The sequence below is a fragment of the Natator depressus genome, chromosome 1 (assembly GCF_965152275.1).
Source record: "Natator depressus isolate rNatDep1 chromosome 1, rNatDep2.hap1, whole genome shotgun sequence".
Classification (NCBI taxonomy): domain Eukaryota; kingdom Metazoa; phylum Chordata; order Testudines; family Cheloniidae; genus Natator; species Natator depressus.
In genome coordinates, this window is record NC_134234.1 from 229853364 (window position 1) to 229878071 (window position 24708).

The 24708-nt window shown below is 43.9% G+C and overlaps 1 protein-coding gene across 4 annotated transcripts in view; it reads right to left on the reverse strand.

Moving 5' to 3' along the window:
• The window catches only part of ABCC9 (ATP binding cassette subfamily C member 9), a 131810-nt gene that overhangs the window by 92022 nt on the left and 15080 nt on the right, over positions 1-24708 (reverse strand). For all 4 annotated transcript variants that reach the window (XM_074937588.1, XM_074937581.1, XM_074937574.1 and 1 more), the window contains exons 4-7: positions 15187-15328; positions 13419-13540; positions 12629-12795; positions 7864-8106 (exon numbers count right to left, since the gene is read on the reverse strand). In XM_074937588.1, the coding sequence (XP_074793689.1) occupies positions 7864-8106; positions 12629-12795; positions 13419-13540; positions 15187-15328 (674 nt within the window). The remainder of the gene's footprint in view (positions 1-7863; positions 8107-12628; positions 12796-13418; positions 13541-15186; positions 15329-24708) is intronic.

The window sequence follows — 24708 nt, forward strand, 5'->3', positions numbered from 1 at the left end:
CCCTTGACTCTAAAATTTCCTTTCCCAGTTAGTCCACCAGAGTAAGAGTCTGTCGACACTCACGGTATGTTATAAAGAATGGTTTTCAGTCTGTATTCCGCAGACTATGTTTAACGGGTCAGTGAAATTTTGTTGTTACCATAGAACAGTGGTTTTCAATCTGTGATCCGTGGATCCCTGGGGGTCCACAGACTAAGTCTAAGGTTTCCAAAGTGGTCCGCACCCCCATTCAAAATGTTTTAGGGGTCCGCAAATGAAAAAAGGTTGAAAACCTCTGTTATAAAGGCCTCTGGCTGAGGGAATGATCCTACCTTAATCCCTATGTCTTCATTATGAACTGAATGATACATAAGGCATGCATAGCTTGAAAAAATGGACCACGTGCAAAAGAGAACAACAGCAAAATTTTGTCAAGATATGTGACAATGAGTTCCCACATAGACGATCTCAGATCAGAAAGGTGGCTGTGAGATTTTGGCTGCATTTCAACATTATGGACTAGGCTATTCTTGATCTGTAGTGAAATCCCCACTGACATCAATGGGAGTTGGAGGACTCATCAAAGGGAATATAGGGCCCTAAAGACATAACCGATGCATGATGTGCGTCATGGCTTGTCTTACAGTATCCAGGGTTAGAATTTGGTGTGGAATACTTTATCTTTTAAACACATTTTAAACACAGCTATAAGATAATGTATTTGAGTTTAAATATCATGCTAGCCAGAAAGGTAACAAAAGATATACCAGTGTGAGTGTCTTTACTAGAGCTGGTTGAAAAATTTCGGAAAAAAATTTCCATCAGAAAATATTTATTCATCTGAATCTAAATGTTCCACTGAAACATGTCAATTATGACAACATTTCATTGTGGAAAAACAACAACAATATGAAGTGTTTTGATTAAGTGGATCTTATCCGAACAGAACATTCTAATTTTTCATTTTGAAACAACTTTTCATTTTCACATTTATTTTATTTTATACAAATTACTGAACTAATTCCCAATTACAATATCAATTACAAATGGCCAGCTACAATATCCCTTACCAAAGAGCAAACCAATTACCCTTAGAATGCCAATCACCAATGACCAATTATTACATTACTTTATTATTTTATTTTATTTTATAATTTTTTTATAATTATATTAAACTCAGTTTTATATAATATAATATAATACAAATTTAACCTACAAATAAAACAAAACATAAAAAATAAAAATAATATAAAATAAAATAAAACAGTCAAAATTGAAACTAAACATTTCAGTTGATCTGAAACAAAAAAAACTGGAAATTTCATTTAATGGAAAATTTCAAAATTTTATCTTTGTTCTGATTCAGAAGAATTATTTTCCCCAAAATGTCAGAATTTTTCCTGGAATGGAAATTCTGAATTTCAACAAGTTCTAGTTTATATCATCTATGTCTATCTTCTAATATAACTTCATATTTCTTCATGAAATAATAATAATAATAATACCCAACTCTCTTTTAATCAGTGGAACAAAGCACTTTACAAAGCAGAATACCACTATTCCCATTTTGCTAGAGGGAATCACACAAATATTTTTATACATTCTTATAGTGGATTAAAAAAATTAATTCTTCCCATTTGTGCATCATCCAAGCTGAAGAATTAAGTCTGCAAATAGGGTGATGGGCAAGTTAGTTTCTGCCACCTCACAATCTTTATGAACTCAGACAACTGCTGCATATTCAAATGGGATGCAGCCAGAGCCACAGCTTTGTGTTCTGTTAGCTTTTTTAGTAACATATCATCCAGTAACTTCAGTTTGGAAGTTTTACAATCAGGAAATTCAAAATAATACCATGTGATTTAGGTGCCCAACTACACAACTCAAATATGGAATTATGAATAGTGAGTACTCATAGCAACTGACCCATAGCTTGAAATACGTTTGCATAAACTATTTATCAAATATTCTTGAACAGTTAACAAATACATAAAAAATGAAATCTGTTCAAGGCTAATTTGTGGACACAAAAAGGGCCTACATTTGTGAACTTAAATTCTTCACTGAGAAAAGCTACCCTAGTCCTTAATTAGGCAAAATTCCCGATTACAGGACTCAGTGACAATTTTGCTTGAGTAAAAAATTGAGTAAGGACTTCAAGAATTGGCCCACTGATCTCAATGGGAATAAGAAAACACTCCAAGTGAAGTTCACAGTCCTGATCCATCACTGTGTCACTGCAATTTTACACTGGCGTAACTCTATTGAGTTCAGAGTAAAACAGGAAAAATGTAACGGTCAGTCAGGCCCCACAAGACCATATTCCTGTAGTGCTTGAGATATGTGTGATAAGGCCAGAGTTTTTCAGGAAATGGACATTTAAAATTCAACCTGCATCAGCTCTCTAGTTTTATCCTTGGAAAAAGTAACTCACTGCTGGTTTTAATTCCTGTCTTGAACAAAAAGAATAGAAATAAAGATTCATGTAACTGGCTATTTCAAATACACTTTACAACAAGGAACACTGCTAGCCTTATGCTCGGTGTCTTTCATCAAAGTGTGGTAAAATGCTTTGGGAAGGAACAGACTCCTCCATTCTGCATGGGTTTGGAATGCACTGAAGCTCAGCTATATCCAGTTTTAGTAAAAAGAAAAGGAGTACTTGTGGCACCTTAGAGACTAACAAATTTATTTGAGCATAAGCTTTCGTGAGCTACAGCTCACTTCATCGGACGCATTGAGTGGAAAATACAGTGGGGAGATTTATGTACATAGAGAACATGAAACAATGGGTGTTACCATACACACTGTAACCAGAGTGATCACTTAAGGTGAGCTATTACCAGCAGGAGAGCAGGGAAAAAAAAACCTTTTGTAGTGATAATCAAGGTGGGCCATTTCCAGCAGTTGACAAGAGCGTCTGAGGAACAGTGGAGATGTTTTAGTTGCGCTACATTGATGACATCTTCATCATCTGGACCCATGGAAAAGAAGCCCTTGAGGAATTCCACCATGATTTCAACAATTTCCATCCCACCATCAACCTCAGCCTGGACCAGTCCACACAAGAGATCCACTTCCTGGACACTACGGTGCTAATAAGCGATGGTCACATAAATACCACCCTATACCGGAAACCTACTGACCGCTATTCCTACCTACATGCCTCCAGCTTTCATCCAGACCACACCACACGATCCATTGTCTACAGCCAAGCTCTATGATACAACCACATTTGCTCCAACCCCTCAGACAGAGACAAACACCTATAAGATCTCTATCAAGCATTCTTACAACTACAATACCCACCTGCTAAAGTGAAGAAACAGACTGACAGAGCCAGAAGAGTACCCAGAAGTCACCTACTACAGGACAGGCCCAACAAAGAAAATAACAGAACGCCACTAGCCATCATCTTCAGCCCCCAACTAAAACCTCTCCAACGCATCATCAAGGATCTACAACCTATCCTGAAGGACGACCCATCGCTCTCACAGATCTTGGGAGACAGGCCAGGCCTTGCTTACAGACAGCCCCCCAGCCTGAAGCAAATACTCACCAGCAACCACACACCACCCAACAGAAACACTAACCCAGGAACCTATCCTTGCAACAAAGCCCGTTGCCAACTGTGCCCACATATCTATTCAGGGGACACCATCGTTGGGCCTAATCACATCAGCCACACTATCAGAGGCTCGTTCACCTGCATATCTACCAATGTGATATATGCCATCATGTGCCAGCCCCTCTGCCATGTACATTGGCCAAACTGGATAGTCTCTACGTAAAAGAATAAATGGACACAAATCAGATGTCAAGAATTGTAACGTTCAAAAACCAGTCGGAGAACACTTCAATCTCTTTGGTCACTCGATTACAGACCTAAAAGTTGCAATTCTTCAACAAAAAAACTTCAAAAACAGACTCCAACGAGAGGCGGCTGAATTGGAATTAATTTGCAAACTGGATACAATTAATTTAGGCTTGAATAAAGATTGGGAGTGGATGTGTCATTACACAAAGTAAAACTATTTCCCCATGTTTATTCCTCCCCCCCCCACTGTTCCTCAGACATTCTTGTCAACTGCTGGAAATGGCCCACCTTGATTATCACTACAAAAGGTTCCCCCCGCCCCCCCGCTCTCCTGCTGGTAATAGCTCACCTTAAGTGATCACTCTTAGTACAGTGTGTATGGTAACACCCATTGTTTCATGTTCTCTGTGTATATAAATCTCCCCACTGTATTTTCCACTGAATGCATCCGATGAAGTGAGCTGTAGCTCATGAAAGCTTATGCTCAAATAAATTTGTTAGTCTCTAAGGTGCCACAAGTACTCCTTTTCTTTTTGCGAATACAGACTAACACGGCTGCTACTCTGAAACCAGTTTTAGTAAGGGACAGCTCAACTTAATCCAATAGGTCTCAGGAGCTCTTCTCACCTGGGAAAGATTAATAGCCAATTTCATCCAGTAAAGTATATAATGGCAGCATAAACAATGACATGACATTTTTTTTTTTAGATCACAGGTCATGGCACATTTTAACCTGAAGAATTTTCCTAAATCTGCTGCTGTTTTCTAAACCAAGTCTGCACAGAAGCAAAACATTTGCTTTATGGAAGTTAAACTGCACTAAGCACCACTGGAGCGTCGTAAGCCATTTCTCAGATTATATCCACCTGGTTTACTTTAATGTTATCTATGGAGTATCAGTTTGTTTTAGGGTGTAGAAGCACCAGTGACAGCCTGGTTTGGAAAAGCAGCATGACTGTGGTTGAATCTAAGGCAGTATATAGACTTTAAACAAATTCTGGAAACCAAGAGGAGGAAAAGCTAAGTGAAGCAGGTCAAATTTTTAAAATCAAGCTCATTTAATCGTATGCATATATTTGTGCATACTTAATTTATGAATACAGATATTCAATGTGTGCCACGAATCTGGTGCTTGTGCAGATCACCAGTAAGGCATCTAACTGGCTACATGGCATCCAAATACCTATTTGTGAACACATATCAAGTATCTGCATACATTAGTCCGGCACCCTATGACAGGGTGTAAATTCCATACAGGCACCAGAAGGGTTAAGGGAACCCAAGAGTAACCACACTGATTGCACCTGGGGAAGGCAGGGGATCGACTTAAAAGAGGAGAGAGCAAGTCAGCTGGGGAACAGACTAGGGGATAGGATGCAATGAGTTCTCTCTCTGGAAAGGGGCCTGACAGACAGGGCCAGATTAACTCTCCTCTGGGCCCGGGGCTATTAGATTTTGTGGGGCCCCTGTACACAAGTCTTTTTCCCGGGAGGGAGTTTGGTGCAGGAGGGGTCTGGGACAGGGGATTGGGATGCAGGAAGGGGTGTGGAGTCTGGGAGGGAGTTTGGTGCAGGAGGGAGCTGGGGCAGGGGTTTGGGGTGCAGAAGGGGGTGTGGGGTCTGGGAGGGAGTTTGGTGCAGGAAGGGGCTCCGGGCTGGTGCAGAGTGTTGGGATGCAGGAGAGGGTAAGGGGTGTGGGCTCTGGGGGGGAGTTTGGTGCAGGCTGGGGTTCTGACCTGGGGCAGGGGGTTGGGGTGCAGGGGGGGTGTGGGGTCTGGGAGGGAGTTTGGGTACAGGATGGGGTTCTGAACTGGGGCAGGGGGTTGGGGTGAGGGAGGGGGTGCGAGGTGCAGGCTCCGGCCACGAGGCACTTACCACAGGTGGCTCCCAGCCGGCAGCACAGCTGGGCTCAGGCAGGCTGCCTGCCTGCCATAGCCCCATGCCACTCCCGGAAGTGGCTGGCTGCTGGCACATCTCTGCACGCCCCTCAAGGGAAGAGGGACAGCATGTCTCCATGCGCTGCTCACCCCCGCAAGTGCCAACCCCGCAGCTCCCATTGGACGGTTCCTGGCCAATGGTATCTGCTGGGACGGTGCTGGGGGTGGGGGCAGTGCATGGAGTCGCCTCCCGCTCCCCCCGCCAGGGGCCATAGAGACGTGCCAGCATTCAGACGTTTCTGGGAGTGGTGAGGGATCAGGGCAGGTAGCCTGAGTACCCTGGAGATCGCTGCCTATGATATATTTTTGCGGGGCCCCCCTTGAGCCAGGGCCCCGGGCTGCAGACCCTAAAGCCCCTGTCTTAATCTGGCCCTACTGATAGAAGGCTGCAGGGGGGAGAGAAGCAGCCAGTCTGCTCCTCGGGTGAGCCTGAAGACTGAGGGAAGATCAGAAGTTGCTGAGGAATAAAGGCCTACCTGAAACCCTAGGAAGGTGGACAACTGTGCCAGACTGAGTCAATGGGGTGGAGTGAGGCACAGGAGCCTGTGGACAGTTGCAAAAGTATCTCAGTAAAGCACAGGCTCACCTGTGAGGGAGACGGTGGCCAGCTGAGCCCAATGGGGTCTGAAGAGTTAGTGGTATTTATGTTTATGTTGCACTAGTTCAAGGATACTGGCCCCAGAAGCAGTCATACTCTTGAAGGTGATTTGCCCAGATTGTCAGGCCACTTTTAAGGCCAGATTTGGCCAAAGAACACAAGAGGCAAACTGAGGTACTGCTGCTACAGTGTCACAGCCAGACATTATAGGGCCCACGGAAGCCACAACTCTTCTAGACAGACAAATGTATGTGCACAATTGTGCCCATTATAGAGTCTGGCACTAAAGGACAACTTTCTCAGCTGGTACAAATGGGCAGCATTCATTGATGCAGTGCAGTTCTATCCATTTGCACAAGCATAGAATTTGGCTCTCTGGCTCATTATAAATCAGATACAGTATGCGGATTACTAAAGAAAAGCAGTCTCAAATATATTAAACACAAGCTATTGTACTAAATAAGAACCATGGGGAAAATATCCATATTTTCTTAAGGCAATTTCTACTGCAGGGAAGAGCACTGTTCTGCGGCTGCTATCCAACTCGTTCATGCATTTCCATTCTAAACTGCTGCACGGCATGCAAACCAGTTTACACTGTGTGTTTAGGAAACTGATTAACACTGATCAACACATGATTTCTATGGACCAAATTTTCCAAAGTGGCTCTTAATGTGTGTTCTCCCATTTGTATATGTGCATATATGCACCTGTGTGTACAAACTGGTGAGACTCACAATCACCTTATCTGCACATGGAAACACCGATCTGTGGGCAGAAATGACTAGGTATTGGAGCAAGCAGAAGGGTGCATGTGCAACTTGGACTGAGCAAGGTTAAGGGCTGCTTTGGGAGTGCTGCTCTCAGGCCACCCTAGGGCAAAGAGTTTCTGTCCAAAACATCCCCTGTCCTTTCCTCTCAGTGCATTTCTGAATGGAAAAGCCAGAATTTAGCCCAAAGTTTCTGAAATCAGTTTATATAACATACATATACTTTAGTAGGTAAAGAATCCACTAATTATGCTCTTATCTATGGAAAGGTTAATACATAGTCCTACCTCAGTGCAGGAGACTGGACTAGATGACCTATCGAGGCCCCTTCCAGTCCAAAATTACTATGATGCTATGAAAGGGACAGTAACTATTTCACAGTGCACAGTAATAATCTACAGAAGTTCAGAAGACGTGAAGAAGAGTGTTTCCCGTTGAAACTGGAGAGGATGTTTGTTAATTTAAAACACTGTCATGAGCCCTTAAGACTTAAAGAAAGCTTTGACTTCTAAAATGAAAACTAGCAAGTAATTTGTGCATTAGGGCTTCAGTTCCCAAAGCTTTCAATCTGGCAACTATCTCAAGCCAAGAATTCACTTTAAAAGAAAACAGTACTTTTGGACTGAAACATTATAAGCCAAGTTTCACCTTGGAACAAATTCTCTTAAGTCATAAATTCCTAAAAACAGGGTTTCCTTGTAGAAGTGAAGATACCACATTAACAGTATAAAGTTTGTACAGTACCATGGATATCATTGCTTACCTTTTGCTCTTCATATGCTTCTTTCAGACAAACATAGTTAGTAAGTGCTCGCATTGCTATTGGCAGCTTCCCAATTGCCTTCAGGTCAATCGGTTTCTTGTGAGCTGATATAATAAGTGTATTCATCCACCAGTAAGTTGCCTTTGAGAGCAAATTGACAAATGGCTGAAGAAATCTCACACCCAGATCCTGCAGGTCTTCAGGAGGCTTTACTTTCTGAGGGTTCATAAAAAATACATACCTCTGCAGAGGAAAAAACATAATATGTTCAGCAATTATCTTCTTCCACAGAATTTTTTGTTAAAGTAATAATATATTGTGTAAATTATAGGGCTGTTGCTTAATCACAGTTAACTCATGCGACTAACTTAAAGTTATTAATCGCAATTTAAAAAATGAATTGCAATTAATCGCAGTTTTAATTGCACTGTTAAACAGTAGAATACCAACTGATATTTATTAAATTTTTGGATGTTTTTCCAAATTTTCATATATATTGTATTCTGTGTTGTAATTGAAATCAAAGTGTACATTATTTTTGATTATCATTTTTACAGTGCAAATATTTGTAAACAAAAGAAATAGTATTTTTCAATTCACATCATTCAAGTACTGTAGTGCAATCTCTTTGTTGTGAAAGTGAAATTTACAAATGTAGAGTTGTTTTGTTACATAACTGCACTCAAAAACAAAACAATGTAAAACTTCAGAGTCTACAAGTCCACTCAATCCTACTTTTTGTTCAACCAATCGCAAAGACAAACACATTTGTTTACATTTACAGGAGATACTGCTACCCTCTTTTTATTTACAATGTCAACAGAAAGTGAGAACAGGCATTTGCATGGCTCTTTTGTAGCTGGCAATGCAAGGTATTTATGTGCCAGATATGCTATGCCCCGTGCTATGCTATGTGACCAGTTGTCGTATGCCCCTTCATGCTTCGGCCACCATTCCAGAGGACATGCTTCCATGCTGATGATGCTTGTTAAAAAAATAATGTGTTAATTAAATTTGTGACTGAACTCTTTGGAGGACAACTGTATGTCCCCTGCTCTGTTTTACCTGCATTTTGCCATATATTTATTGTTATAGCACTCTCGAATGATGACCAGCACATGTTGCTCATTTTAAGAACACTTTCACTGCAGATTTCAAAGAACGCAAAGAAGGTACCAATGTGAGATTTCTAAAGATAGCTACAGCACTTGACCCAGGGTTTAAGACTCTGAAGTGCCTTCCAAAATCTGAGAGGCACTAGGTGTGGAGCATGCTTTCAGAAGTCTTAAAAGAGCAACACTCCAATGTGGAAACTACAGAACCCGAACCACCAAAAAAGAAAATCAACCTTCTTCTGGTGGCATCTGACTCAGATAATGAAAATGAACATGCATCAGTCCGTACTGTTTTGGATTGTTGTCAATCAGAATGCATCATCACTATGGACACCTGTCCCCTAGAATGGTGGTTGAAGCATGAAGGGACATCTGAATCTTTAGTGTATCTGGCACGTAAATATCTTGCGACACCGGCTACAGCAGTGCCATGAAAATGTCTCGTCTCACTTTCAGGTGACATTGTAAACAAGAAGCAGGCAGCAGCATCTCCCATAAATGTAAACTGGTTTGTCTGAGTGACTGGCTGAACAAGAAGTAGGACTGAGTGGACTTGCAGGCTCTAAAATTTTACACTGTTTTATTTTTGAATGCAGGTTTTTTTGTGCATAGGTCTAAGTTTGTAAGTTCAGCTTTCATGATAAAGAGATTGCATTACGTACTTGTATTAGGTGAATTGAAAAATACTATTTCTTTTGTTTTTTTACAGTGCAAATACTTGTAATCAAAAATAAATAGAAAGTGAGCACTGTACACTTTGTATTCTGTGTTGTAACTGAAATCAATATATTTGAAAATATAGAAAATATCCAAAAATATTTAAATAAATGGTATTCTATTATTGTTTAACAGTGCGATTAATCGCATGATTAATTTTTTTAATTGTGTGATTAATCACGATTAATTTTTTTAATCGCTTGACAGCCCTAGTAAATTCACACATTTGAAATTTTCCCATGGCTGGAGGTATTTCCTCTCTGATTTAGGCTTGAGAATAGGGTGACTTGTGCCGCATGCCAGGGTCTGATTGTGCAGCATTAGCCTGACACATACTAACTCACAGTGTAAGCCCTCCTACCGCACACTACAGGTTCCGTAGTGAGCTTTGATGTACTTTTGTTTGAAACAGGAATAAATCAAAGTGCACCGTGGAACTTTTTGTGTGAGTAGCAGGGTTCACACGGCAAGGTCACAAGCAGCAGGCTAGTGTGCTATAGAGTCACACCCTGGCTTTCTGTGCATTAGTTTTCTGTGTAGACAAATCTTGAGAGTAACTGACAACATTTTGAGAAAGCTGGGATATAGATACAGGCCTAAACTGTATGGTTCACACCCATCTCTAATTTTAATGTCTAGGAAAAAAACACTATGCCTGGATTACATTTTTCAAAAGAATAAACACATATACTTACATAATACAGAGAATATATATTTTATCTCTATATCTCTGTACCAGAGGTGGGCAAACTTTTTGGCCTAAGGGCCACATCGGGTTTCCAAAATTGTATGAAGGGCCAGTTAGGGGAGGCTGTCTCCCCCCAAACAGCGAGGCGTGGCCCAGCCCCTGCCTCCTATCCGACACCCCCCTGCTTCTCACCCCAACAGCCCCCCGGGACGCCTGCCCCATCCAACCCCCCCCATCCCCTGATGGCCCCCCCGGGACGCCTACCCCATCCACCACCCCCTGCTCCCTGTCCCCTGACCACCCGCGGACCCCCTCCCCCGACTGCCCCCTGCCGCCCCATCCAACCCCCCCTCTCATTCCTGACTTGCCCCCGGGATCCCTGGCCCCATTCAACCCCTCTTTTCCCCGCCCTCTGACCGCCCTGCCCCCTATCCACACCCCCGCCCCCTGACCACCACCCCCAACTCCCCTGCCGGCTATCCAACCCCCCCTGCTCCCTGCCCCCTAACCGCACTGCCTGGAGCACTGGTGGCTGGTGGCGCTACATCCGCGCCGCCCAGAGCACCGGGTCAGGCCGCGGCTCGGCAACTGTGCTGCCCGGCTGCCCAGAGCATTGCGCTGGCGGCACAGTGCGCTAAGGCTGCGGGGGAGGGGGAACAGCAGGGGAGGGGCCGGGGACTAGCCTCCCAGGCCAGGAGCTCAGGGGCCAGACAGGAGGGTCCCACGGGCCAGATGTAGCCCGCAGGCCATAGTTTGCCCACCTCTGCTCTATACAGCATGTGTGCTTCTATCAGTACTTATATAGTGTACTAGTTCATATACATACTGACACCTACATCAATAGTGACACCTAGGCACCGTGGCCTGAACACTCAGCAGTTCCCACTAATTTAAATTACAGCTTAGCATTTTTGAAAACCAGGCCACGTATTTAGGTTTCTAAATATAAACTAAGGTGCCTAACTTTAGGTACATATGTTTGAAAACTGTGGCCTTAAAGAATACAGGATCTTGGGGTGGAGAGGAAAGCATTTAGGGGCATGAGTTTGGGATGGTCAAATTACTCACAAGTGGCCAGAAGTAGTAGAATTTTAGTAACAACACCCAAAGACCCAATTCAGAATTGGGGCTCCATTGTTCTAGGCACTGTACAGAGATATAGTAAAAGATAGTTCCTGCCTCAAAGAGCTTCCAATCTCTATGCAAGCCATCCTAAAGCAGTGCCCATACAACCTTTTTACTACACCACACCATTATACCTAGGTTACAGACAAACTAGCTTAAGGAATATTTTAGTGAGTTTTTAAAACTATTTCTTGTATCCCTCCACTTGGGACACCAGGTGCCTTACTTACATAGAGTGTGACTGTATGAAGCTCATAAAGAGAGACAAATTAAAATAAGTAATTACACCAAATAGTTTTGCTATCCACAAAAATGGCACAGTTTTAAAGGCGGCTATATCAGGACCTTTCAAGGCTGCAAGAAAGTGCTGTAGTGCATGTCGGGGGGGAGTAGAGATATCCATGTGATAATTTTCTTTAATTGTGCATCCTCGACCAGCTCACCTTCACTTTGAGGACAAAATGTAGAAAAATCCTGTCCCCACAAGTGCATTCATGAAGGGACCCCTAAGCCTCCATTACTCTACTGGAGAGGAGGATTTTGAGAAGTTACTCATTCCCTTCATAATACAGAGCTCAGCTTCCTTTGCCCTGGAAACTCACTCTAACCTGAGGAGTTCTCCGTAAGCTCAAAAGCTTGTCTCTTCCACCAACAGAAGTTGGTCCAATAAAAGATATTACCTCACCCACCCTGTCTGTCTAAATGCATTGCCAAGCTTACCTTCCCAATGGGCTAAGGACATGTGAAGAAATAAAGAAGAGTGAAAACAATAAATGGGGACTCATGGGCTTCCCAGTACAATTAGCCCCCTAAATCCTAACCAATGAAGCAGAGGAAGGAGAAGAAAACACAAGGTGTTACCCAATGACAGTGGGTGAGAGGGCAATTCCTTCCTGACACTAAGGCCCTGATCTAGCAAACATGTTTAATTTTAATCATGTGAGTGGCCCCATTGACTCCGGTGGAACTACTAATATGCTTAAAGTTAAACATGTGCTCAGCTGGAGTGGAGGCTAAAGCTGGCAATCCGGGCATGTGAGAAGGAGTCACTTCTATTCCTGTGTTTACCCCAAATACCACTGATGTCTGCCCTGTCAAAGCCTGGTAAAGTGACACATACCCTAACTCGAATGACATTGATCTCCACAGCCATCAGCAGCCCATAGAGAATGACCATAATTCCAGTGATGCAGAAGCGCAGCTGAGAGAGCGGCACACCATCCTCACAGTATCTGACCAGCTTGATGGTTTTTGTGACAAAGGCCATTATCCAGTAAAGAAAGAGAGCTGTGAAACAAACCAACCAACCCACATCATTTTAAGAAAGTACTTTTTAACTACACCAGTATCACAAGAGTATCACAGTTGACCTAGGCTCTGAGACTCAGGCCGTGAGGTTTCTTTCAGTGTCTCCTGACTGGGACAAACATGGTAAATAGTCGACAGCCATATTCCTTGAGAGCAACCTGACTTCTGTCCTGCTGGAAACAATGGGAGATGGAAGTCATCTTTACTATGAGAAACCTCACTGTCACCTGCAAAGGATGCAGGGAAATGGCTGTCAACTTATCTGAGGGCAGTCTGTGGCCTGAGACCTACTGAAAGTATTGAGAGATAATGACGATTTTGAATGAGTCAAATTTTTCCCAGAAATCATAAGCAGTGTTAAAAAGCCACATTGTAAAACTCATGATAAAATCACAGGAGTTGGCCATTTTCCATTATACTTCAGTCCACCGAGTCAAGTGTGTAATAATGTATCCCAGAGAGAAAAAAAGTAAGCAGAAAATTTCTCCCTGGCTTTTCATGAGTTTCATAAACCTCCTCCGGGTCAGAAAGTTTGTTTTGAAAAATTATGGAACAAACCAGCAGCTTTTTGGAAAACAGCGAAAATAAGATAAGCAACTTACCCAGCAGTAACTTTGGAAAGTTAGACGTTTCGATATTATGGTAATAGACAATAGCTGTGGTGGCAGCCACAAATCCCATCATAGCTGGCAGGAAGAGATGCAAGTGACGAGATTTCATCTGTCTGAAAAGAAACCAGAAATACAGTATAAATGCAACTGGATTTGGTGTCTTTTTTCACTTTCATTTTTTTAAGAGTACATATGAATTGAGTGTTCATGATGGATTGAAGTCCTTCATCCACACCACTGAGACGCTATGGGTGGACGTAATGCAAACTTCCATAACAGCCAGTGACATTTTTTGAATGTCGATTTTTCAATGAAACTTTTTGTTGAAAAAAAAATTAATTAAAAAAATTGGGTGAACATTATCATTTTTCTTCTGATTTTTTGTTTGTTTGTTTGTTTAGCGTTGTGGGGGCTGGACCAGCTATGGAGTGTTTTTTAAAAAAAGTAGAAAAGTTTAAAAAAAAGGTATGAAGTTTTGTATTAGTTTTTTACCAGCTCGAGTAAATATTCAATCGTTATCATCATAATTTCTTCTGGGTCAAAACTGCATGGCTTGTGTGATGGGGTCTACAAAACCTCTGGCTAGACAAGAAGGAGTTAAAGAGCAGCTGTGGGTTCAGGTGGCTCCGCCTCACAGGAACCTCTGAAGCATGCCAGACTTGGAGATGGAGCCTTAAAAGGGAGAGGCCCCCAGTGCACAGGCCCCAAAGTTGGGGCGGTGGAACGACCTCTCACTCTCAGGTTTCAGAGAGAAGCATAGCAGAAAACCAGCTGACTTAGGTGTCTGGGAGCACAGAACAGTAGGATGGCTGGCTGAAGGATTCTGGCAGGACAGAAGGGCAGGTGCTGGTCTTTATTTCTGATAATTAAGTGTTCTTTCCTTCGTTACATGAGGGAATTGCGAATACGGCCTTGACCCAAAGCAGACCCCTCCCAAGAGAGACGGCAGGCTAATGTGGGAAGTAGCACAGGGAAGAAGAAAGTGGTCTGGCAAGACAGATCTCAACTGCTTGCTACGAGGGTCCCTGGGCTGGAACCCATGGCAGGGGAAGGGACTGAGTTCCCTTACACCCTATTAGGGAAACGAGTGTGAAGATCCCAGACACAAGGGATTGGAAGGACTATTGTGCCTTGACCTGATGTGAGGTTCTGGGCCTATTGGGTTAAAACCTGCGTTTACCCTGGAAAGAGTGACACTAAACGTGAGCTGGCCAGATGGCCAAGCCACAGGTGAAGGGGACCACCAGTGGACCTAGACGGCCAGTCGGCAGGACTAGAAAGAGAATAAACAGTGCCATGCTGCACCTAGCCACAAAGCGGTGCATCGCTTGGTGAGTTACTTAGTCAGAGAGGTATAAAGGTTCTAGAATATATGATCTAGGATAAATCTAAAAAGTAGACTGTAAAAGGACAGGGGACATAATCACTGGTGATGCCTAAAAGAAAAGAAAGAGCATTGCTACAGCCCTTTGAAATGCTCTGTTACTCTAGTTGAGAGCGCAGTGATGACTTCCTTAGAGACAGAAGATTCTGTATCCATGTGCAATACATTCAGCTACTGTCAGCATCTTCATGCTACAGTAGGTCAAAGGGGGACAATAAAGTGCTAAATAAAACTGCCTCACCTTTATCCCTTTAAAAATTGGAAGCTTGTTAAGCAGACCCCCTTCTCTTTAGGAAAATTCTTTACACCTCATTAACAGACCTGTCACTCTATTAATGCAACTAGCTAGACTCTGAAGCAGTCACAGTAACTTACGCATCTGAAACTATGCCCTCTGCTATTTCACAGACATGTACGAACAGGAGGGTGAATGTCAGAATCCACCGCAGATTGTGTCCAGGGAAATGCAGCCATGTGTTGTGATGGATCTGGACTTTCGAACTTTGGCTACCCCAGCCTGCAAAATAAAATTAAAAGAAGAAAACAAGATCACACAGTAAGTCAGTGGTAGAACTCAGGAGTTCTGGCTCCTACGCCCCATGCCTTGGGGAACAGAGTGGGCAGTACACCAAAGTGCACTGGGAGGCTGTGACGTAAAGCACCCTTGTATTCACACTCCCCACATACCATTGTAATAATCTTTGTACAGAATATATCTTGTGAAAACTAATAACTTGTTGGTCAATCATATCATGGTGAAATGTACGTAGCAATATTATATGTAAAGTCATAAACAGAAGCTGAAATTACGACTGAAATGTGTTTACCAGACAAGTCTCAGGACTGGGTAAACCTGTTTCTTAAAGACAAAGGACAAGCTGATGCCCCTAGCCAGGTGCCATCAAAACTGATGCGCAATCACCTATAAAGTGGCTATTCTTTGGCAAGGAAGGGGGCAGGAATAAACAGAGCTGCATCTTAGCAAACAACAGCATGGAATGTCTTTCACCAACACACTTTTTGTCTTCATCCTCGCAGCGGGCGTGAACTTTATCTAGGAGTAACCCTCGGGAAAATGCAATTTCAAGGGGGGACTGAACTATAAAAGTGAGGGGCAAAAACATCCCGTTATCTTTGCCTATCCATCTCTCTTTTCCACCTAAGAACACAGAAGAAACAGCCTATGGACTTTGGGAGCATGTGGTAAGAGTTTCATCTTGAACCTAGTTTGTTAAGTTTAGAAAGGGTTTTTTATCTTTATTTCTCTTGTAACCATTTCTGATTGTAATGCCTTATACTTGTACACACTTAAAATCTATCTCTTTGTCATTAAATAAACCTGTTTTATTCTTTAATTAAAACTAATGCAGTGAACTGTGTGGGTAACTCTTTTTATAGCAGCAAACTGTTGTATATAGATCCTCTTAGAGGGGCAATGGACCTAATATATCTGGTCTGTCCAGGAGAGGGCTGGACAGTGCAGAACACACATTTCTGGGGGGAAATCCAGGATTGGGAGTGTGTTGCAATCACTCTGCAAGTAGTAACCGAGGCTGCTGGAAGCCGGACTGTGGCTGGTGTGTTGCTGATGGGCTGTTGGGATCAGAGTTGCTGGACCAGGGCTGTGGCTATACACAGACACTCAGGCTGTGACCTGCATGCTGTTTGTGAGGAGCCCAGGTTAGGAGCTACAGCAGCAAAGCATTGTGAGGCACACCAGGTTGCACAGCAGAGGTGACACAGTCCCTCACTGCTCTGGATTGCACCCGAGAATGTCATGAAGACTGAGATGGAGTCACAGACTCTAAGGCCGGAAGGACCACTGTGATCATCTAGTCTTACTTCTTGTTTAACACAGACCATAGAACTTCCCCAAAATAATTCCTAGAGCAGATCTTATAGAAAAACATCCACTCTTGATTTAAAAATTGTCAGTGAGGAGAATCCACCACGACCTTTGGTAAATTGTTGCAATGGTTAATTACCCTCACAGTCAAAAATTTATGCTTTATTTCCAGTCTGAATTTGTCTAGCTTCAACTTCCAGCCACTGGATTGTGTTATATGTTTGTCTGTTGGACTGAAGAGCCCCATGTAGGTATGTATAGACTGTGATCAAGTCACCCCTTAACCTTCTCTTTGTTAAGCTAAATAGATGAGCTCCTTGAGTCTATCATGACAAGGCATTCTTGTGGCTATTCTCTTAACCCTCTCCAATTTATCAACATCCTCCATGAACTGTGGGCACAAGAACTGGACACAGTGTTCCCGTACCAAGCGCACCAGTGACAAATTCAGAAGTAAAATAACCTCTCTATTACTCGCAATTCACCTATTTATGCATCCCATTATCATTAGCTTTTTTGGGCACAGCTCATGTTCAGCTGATTATCCATCATGACCCCCAAATCTTTTTCATTCAATGAATAGACTGACAAGTCTTGAATGACCATGTCATCTTGTTCCTACTAATCAAAGAATGGGAATGGCAGGAAAGGCAAGAGCAATGGGACAATAAGAAGACACTCAGTAAATTCTCCAAATGCTATAGAATTATCTCTCCCCTCCTGCTCCCCCCCCCACTCCTTCCCTCACTCTCAAGACCTGGGAAGGATATAATTACCTTAGTCAGACAAAGCTTATTATCCTCATCCCAGGCCTGCTGAGGATTATCATATCCTCAATGAGCTCTCAGCAGCTCCAGATCAGTCTCATCCTCCAGCAGAAGTGTCCACAGACTGGGGGAATGGGACTAGGAGAAAGCTGGGCCATCCTGAAGGCCATTCTGTCTGAATGTGAGGATATCCACATGCCCACCGCAATGAAGTAACAGTGAATGTAATCTGCACACAGTGTACACCTGAGTAGGGCATGGTGGTCAGGAACAAATGCTGTAGGTAGTTCATCTGATATTGCACATCTGCTTTATTGCCATTGCAAATACACCCCTCTCTGCAAACGGAGGGGGATCAGACCTGGAAAGTCTAGTCTTTGTCCCTCACTTCCTTCGTCTGTAAATTAGAGATGCTTATCTACCTGACAGAGGCATTCTTAGGCTTACCTTCTTTATGTGTGTAAAGTGCTTTGAGATCCTCAGACGGAAGATGCTATAGAAGTGTGGAGAATTATTAGTGTTAAACAGTGCTTTCTGTTTCACACCAATATCCACTTTTAATAACTTTGTGCAAGACCCTTTTAAATGAAACTGCTTTTAGAAAGAGCGATTTAAAAGAATGAATGACCTTAAGTCACCCTATCAGGCCTGAGAAGGAACGAATGGGATCAAAAGAACTGTTGTACTCCCTTTTGTTATTCAGGGTCTCTGGAAGTCTGTGTCATTGCAAAGGCCCTTACATATAAAAAAGTTGAGCATCGTTTGCGGAAAGTATAGGGAGTTCTGTATTGTTTCTGTAGTGGTGAGGAACATGGAGTCATGTGTGTTAGAACAAAAGATGAGCAAACAGGTTCTGATTAAATAAGAACCAAATTGAAACTGTGGAACTAAGGGCAGGTCTACGCTGTGGGGTTAAATCGCCTTGGCTGCTCATTCTAGGGTCCCTGGGATGGAACCCAGTGTAGAGGGTGGGCCTGGGTTCCCCTACCAGCCACTAGGGAGTGGCACAGGATTGTTGGAGATGCCAACCAGATAGCTGGTCTGGAGGGATTTTGTTACTTCAGAAGGGGAGGACTATCTAGTGACCTGGCCGGAGGGCCAAGTCACAAACAGGGAGTACCCTGAGTCATGAAGAGAGAGATGGGGGTCACAGCATGAGTAACTGATGGAAGGGGGTGCCAGACCAGGCAAACACTGATCCCCAGAGGTAGCCACAAGTAGACACCACCAGCAGAGAGTAGAGAACCCCGTGATGGGGCCTAACAGAGCACAACAACACTACACAATACTTTAGGACAAGAATTGAAGACAGAATGTAATTCTGAGCTGGAATTTGGCCTGGACATCTCAGTTAAAAACCTGCCACTTACAGAACATACCATGGAATCTTTAGTGACCAAATTGTGGTTAAGATCTCACTTTTTATATCTCATACACTCAGTGTTAAATCCATCAGCACTGTGCCCTATAACACCAAGCTGGAGCATTGACTCAGTGCTGACTCAAAAGGAAAAGCATCATTCATTGAGACTCCAATGCCATCTTCTTCAGTGCCTAAATATTTTTGAAAAAAATCTCCTCTACCTCCTGATCTGGTCTGTCTCTCCTTAACTTATGACAGGATCACAACACAATTTTGTGTTCTTCAAACCTCACAATATATGAAAACCAATCAAACTGCTGTTCTTCATAGTAATACAAAAAATAAAACAAAAAAAGTACAATTTGCTTGAATGTAGCCAGTGGCTACTGAAAATATTTAATTAGCACAATGCAGTATTTAAAGGTTCACAGGTATTAAGGACAGAAAGGACCATTATGATCATCTAGTCAGTCCTCCTGCATAACATAGGATATTAAAATTCATCCAGTATTTCCTGCAATAAGTCCAATAACTTGTGGTTGAACAAGAACATATCTTTTGAAAAGACTTCCATTCCTGATTTAAAGATTTTAAATGACAGAGAAGATAACGAAGCAGATCTGCCATTTCCCATGAATTTGGCAGAAGATTCCTTCAGGTTAGACTAATTTTTTGGCAGTTCTGAAGTCTCTCAATCTTATGATGAAGGGCTCTGCAATGTATTTCTTTCATGCAAATTATCATTGTTTGACAGCCCTGCAGAATTTTTTTCAATCTCACTTGCCTCATTAATGACCATCAGTGGTATAAAGACATAGCCCTGGTCTACACTATGAGTTCACGTCAAATTTAGCGGTGTTAGATCGATTAAACCTTGCACCCGTCCACAAGACGAAGCCATTTTTGTCGACTTAAAGGGCTTTTAAAATCGATTTCTGTACTCCTCCCCGACAAGGGGATTAGCACTGAAATCGACATCGCCAGGTCGAATTTGGGGTAGTGTGAACCCAGTTAGACGGGTATTGGACTCCGGGAGCTATCCCAGAGTGCTCCATTGTGACCGCTCTGGACAGCACTCTCAACTCAGATGCACTAGCCAGGTAGATAGAAAAAGCCCCGGGACTTTTGAATTTCATTTCCTGTTTGGCCAGTGTGGCACAGGTGACCATGCAGAGCTCATCAGGAGAGGTGACCACGGAGTCCCAGAATCGCAAAAGAGCTCCAGCATGGACCGAATGGGAGGTACTGGATCTGATCGCTGTATGGGGAGACAAATCCGTTCTATCAGAACTCCGTTCCAAAAGACGAAATGCCAAAATATTTGAAAAAATCTCCAAGGGCATGAAGGACAGAGGCTACAACAGGGACCCGCAGCACTGCCGTGTGAAACTTAAGGAGCTCAAGCAAGCCTACCAGAAAACCAAAGAGGTAAAGGGCCGCTCCGGTCAGAGCCCCAGACATGCTCCTTTTATGATGAGCTGCATGCAATTCTAGGGGGTGCCCCTACCACTGCCCCACCCCTGTACGTGGTCTCCTGCAAGGGGGGAGTCTCACACAACAGGGATGAGGATTTAGGGGATGAGGAAGATGAGGAGGAGGAGGACGATGAAACCGTTCTCCCCGACAGCCAGGAACTGTTTATCACCCTGGATCCAATACCCTCCCAACCCTCCCAAGGCGGGCTCCCGGACCTTGAAGGCGGAGAAGGCACCTCTGGTGAGTGTATCTTTGTAAATATAATACATGGTTTAAAAGCAAGCGTGTTTAATGATTAATTTTCCCTGAAGACTTGGGATGCATTCGCGGCCAGTACAGCTACTGGAAAAGTCTGTTAACGTGTCTGGGGATGGAGCAGAAATCCTCCAGGGACATCTCAGTGAAGCTCTCCTGGATGTACTCCCAAAGCCTTTGCAAAAGGTTTCTGGGGAGGGCAGCCTTATGCCGTCCTCCATGGTAGGACACTTTACCATGCCAGGCCAGTAGCACGTAGTCTGGAATCACTGCAGAACAAAGCATGGCAGCGTATGGTCCCGGTGTTTGCTGGCATTCAAGCAACATCCGTTCTTTATCTCTCTGTGTTAGCCTCAGGAGAGTGATATCATTCATGGTCACCTGGTTGAAATAGGGGAATTTTATTAAGGGGATATTCAGAGGTGGCCGTTCCTGCTGGGCTGTTTGCGGGTGGCTGAAAAGAAATCCTCCCCACAGTTAGCCACGCGGTGGGGGGAGAGGTGAGGCCATCATCCCAGAGAATTGGGTGTGCGGGCGGGGTGGGGCTTAGTTGGGTTTGTGCTGCACATTAACCCGAAAACCGCAGCTCCTCTTTTAAATGCCCAACCCATTTTAAATGGCCAACCCACTGGGTGCTTGGTTTGGGAAATGAGGGTGCTGCTGTTTGAAACCATTCCCACATGTTACGAAGGTTAAAGAAGCCAAAAGACCATGGCTGCCTGCAAGCCGAATGTGTGTGATCTCTCACACCAAACCAGCAGGCCCTCAATATAAGAGGCAAAATGTGACCTTGTACCGAAAGCACATGTACTATGTAATGTTAACAGCTTGGTTCACCATGAAAGAGTCTACCCATTGTTCTCTAAAATGTGTCTTTTTAAATACTACTCTCCCTTTTTTTTCCTCCCATGGCTGCAAATGTTTCAACGCTCCCCCTAACATCGCCGTCCCAGAGGCAAGCACAGATAAGAAGGTGAAAAAAATGCACTCACGATGAAATGTTCTCTGAGCTCATGCAGTCCTCCCGCACATAAAGAGCTCAGCAAAATACGTGGAGGCAAGCAATGTCAGAGTCCAGGAAAGCACAAAATGAACATGAGGACAGGAGGGACGCATGAGAGGAGAGGTGGCATGAGCAAGAGGAGAGGTGGTGGCAGCGTGAGGAGAGGAAGCAGGATGCAATGCTGAGGCTACTGGAGGATCACACTGATATGCTCCGGCATATGGTTGAGCTGCAGGAAAGGCCGCAGGAGCACAGACCGCCGCTGCAGCCCCTGTGTAACCGCCCACCCTCCTCCCCAAGTTCCATAGCCTCCTCACCCAGATGCCCAAGAACGGGGGGGGACGGGGCCCTCTGGGCACCCAACCACTCTACCCCAGAGGACTGCCCAAGCAACAGAAGGCTGGCATTCAATAAGTTTTGAAGTGCAGTGTGGCCTTTTCCTTCCCTCCTCCCCTCCTCCACCACCCTTCCTGGTGCTTCCCTCTTCCCCCACCCCTCCCGGGCTATCTTGGCAGTTATCCCCTATTTGTGTGACAGATTAATAAAGAACACATGAATTTGAAACAACAATGACTTTATTGCCTCTGCAAGTGGTGATCAAAGGGGGGAGGTTGGTTGGCTTACAGGGAAGTAGAGTGAACCAAAGGGGCGGGTTTTCATCAAGGAGAAACAAACAGAACTGTCACACCGTAGCCTGGCCAGTCATGAAACTGGTTTTCAAAGCTTCTCTGATGCGCAGCACGCCCTGCTGTGCTCTTCTAATCGCCCTGGTGTCTGGCTGAGCATAATCAGTGGCCAGGCGATTTGCCTCAACCTCCCACCCCACCATAAACGTCTCCCCCTTACTCTCACAGATATTGTGGAGCACACAGCAAGCAGTAATAACAATAGGAATATTGGTTTTGCTGAGATCTAACTGAGTCAGTAAACTGCACGAGCGCACTTTTAAATATCCAAATGCACATTCTACCACCATTCTGCACTTGCTCAGCCTGTAGTTGAACAGCTCCTGACTACTGTCCAGGGTGCCTGTGTATGGCTTCATGAGCCATGGCATTAAGGAGTAGGCTGGGTCCCCAAGGATAACTATAGGCATTTCAACATCACCAATAGTTATTTTCTGGTCTGGAAAGTAAGTCCCTTGCTGCAGCTGTTCAGACAGACCAGAGTTCCTGAAGATGCGAGCGTCATGTACCTTTCCCGGCCATCCTACGTTGATGTTGGTGAAACGTCCCTTGTGATCCGCCAGTGCTTGCAGCACCATTGAAAAGTACCCCTTGCAGTTTATGTACTGGCTGCCAAGGTGGTCCGGTCCCAAGATAGGGATATGGGTTCCGTCTATCGCCCCACCACAGTTAGGGAATCCCATTGCAGCAAAACCATCCACTGTGACCTGCACATTTCCCAGAGTCATTACCCTTGATAGCAGCAGCTCAGTGATTGTGTTGGCTACTTGGATCACAGCAGCCCCCACAGTAGATTTGCCCACTCCAAATTGATTCCCGACTGACCAGTAGCTGTCTGGCATTGCAAGCTTCCAGAGGGCTATTGCCACTCACTTGTGAACTGTGAGAGCTGCTCTCATCTTGGTATTCTTGTGCTTCAGGGCAGGGAAAAGCAAGTCACAAAGTTCCATGAAAGTGCCCTTATGCGTGCGAATCATCCCAGACATGCAACACTATGCAATCCCACCAGTCTGTGCTTGTTTCCTGGGCCCTGAATTGGCCTTCCATAGCATGAGCCTGCCCCATTGCCACCAGGATGTCCAAACTGCTGGGGCCCGTACTTTGGGAGAAGTCTGTGTCCATGTCCCCATCATTCTCATCACTGCGCTGCCATCGCCTCCTTGCAGGTTCTGGTTCTGAACATACTACAGGATAATGCACGAGGTGTTTACAGTGCTCATAACTGCCGTGGTGATCTTAGCGGGCTCCATGCTTGCCATGGTATGGCATCTGCAGGAGAGCAGAGTTGCAGCGGAAGCGGTGGCTGACGATGGATGCCACGAGAATAGATATTTATAGAGAACAACGAGAGGACCTGCGAGGTGGATTCATGAAAGCAGGAGAGCAGAGTTGCAGCGGAAGAAGCAGGAGCCCATCACAGCCAACATGGAAAAATTGGCTATCAAGACAAGAGCAGAAGAGCAGAGTTGCAGCGGAAGCGGTGGTTGGATGACCAGTTTTGCAGACCTACTGCACCAGAAAGCATAAAAGGAGCGGAAGAAGGGAGGGATCAGCAAGGAAAGCTACCTTATTGAGGTCAGAACATGTAGGGATAAAGTGAGACAGGCTAAAAGTCAAGTAGAGTTGGACCTTGCAAAGGGAATTAAAACCAATAGTAAAAGGTTCTATAGTCATATAAATAAGAAGAAAACAAAGAAAGAAGAAGTGGGACCGCTAAACACTGAGGATGGAGTGGAGGTCAAGGATAATCTAGGAATGGCCCAAAATCTAAACAAATACTTTGCCTCAGTCTTTAATAAAACTAAAGAGGATCTTAGGGATAATGGTAGCATGACAAATGGGAATGAGGATATGGAGGTAGACATTACCATATTTGAGGTAGAAGCGAAACTCAAACAGCTTAATGGGACTAAATCGGGGGGCCCAGATAATCTCCATCCAAGAATATTAAAGGAATTGGCACATGAAATTGCAAGCCCATTAGCAAGAATTTTAATGAATCTGTAAACTCAGGGGTTGTACCGTATGATTGGAGAATTGCTAACATAGTTCCTATTTTTAAGAAAGGGAAAAAAAGTGATCCGGGTAATTATAGGTTTGTTAGTTTGACATCTGTAGTATGCAAGGTCTTGGAAGAAATTTTGAAGGAGAAGGTAATTAAGGACATTGAAGTCAATGGTAAATGGGACAAAATACAACATGGTTTTAAAAAAGGTAGATCGTACCAAACCAACCTGATCTCCTTCTTTGAGAAAGTAACAGTTTTTTTAGACAAAGGAAACGCAGTGGATCTAATTTACCTAGATATACCTTTTTTAGTAAGGCGTTTGATACCGTGCCACATGGGGAATTATTAGTTAAATTGGATAAGATGGGGATCAATAGGAAAACTGAAAGGTGGATAAGGAATTGGTTAAAGGGGAGACTACAACGGGTGCTACTGAAAGGTGAACTGTCAGGCTGGAAGGAGGTTACCAGTGGAGTTCCTCAAGGATCGGTTT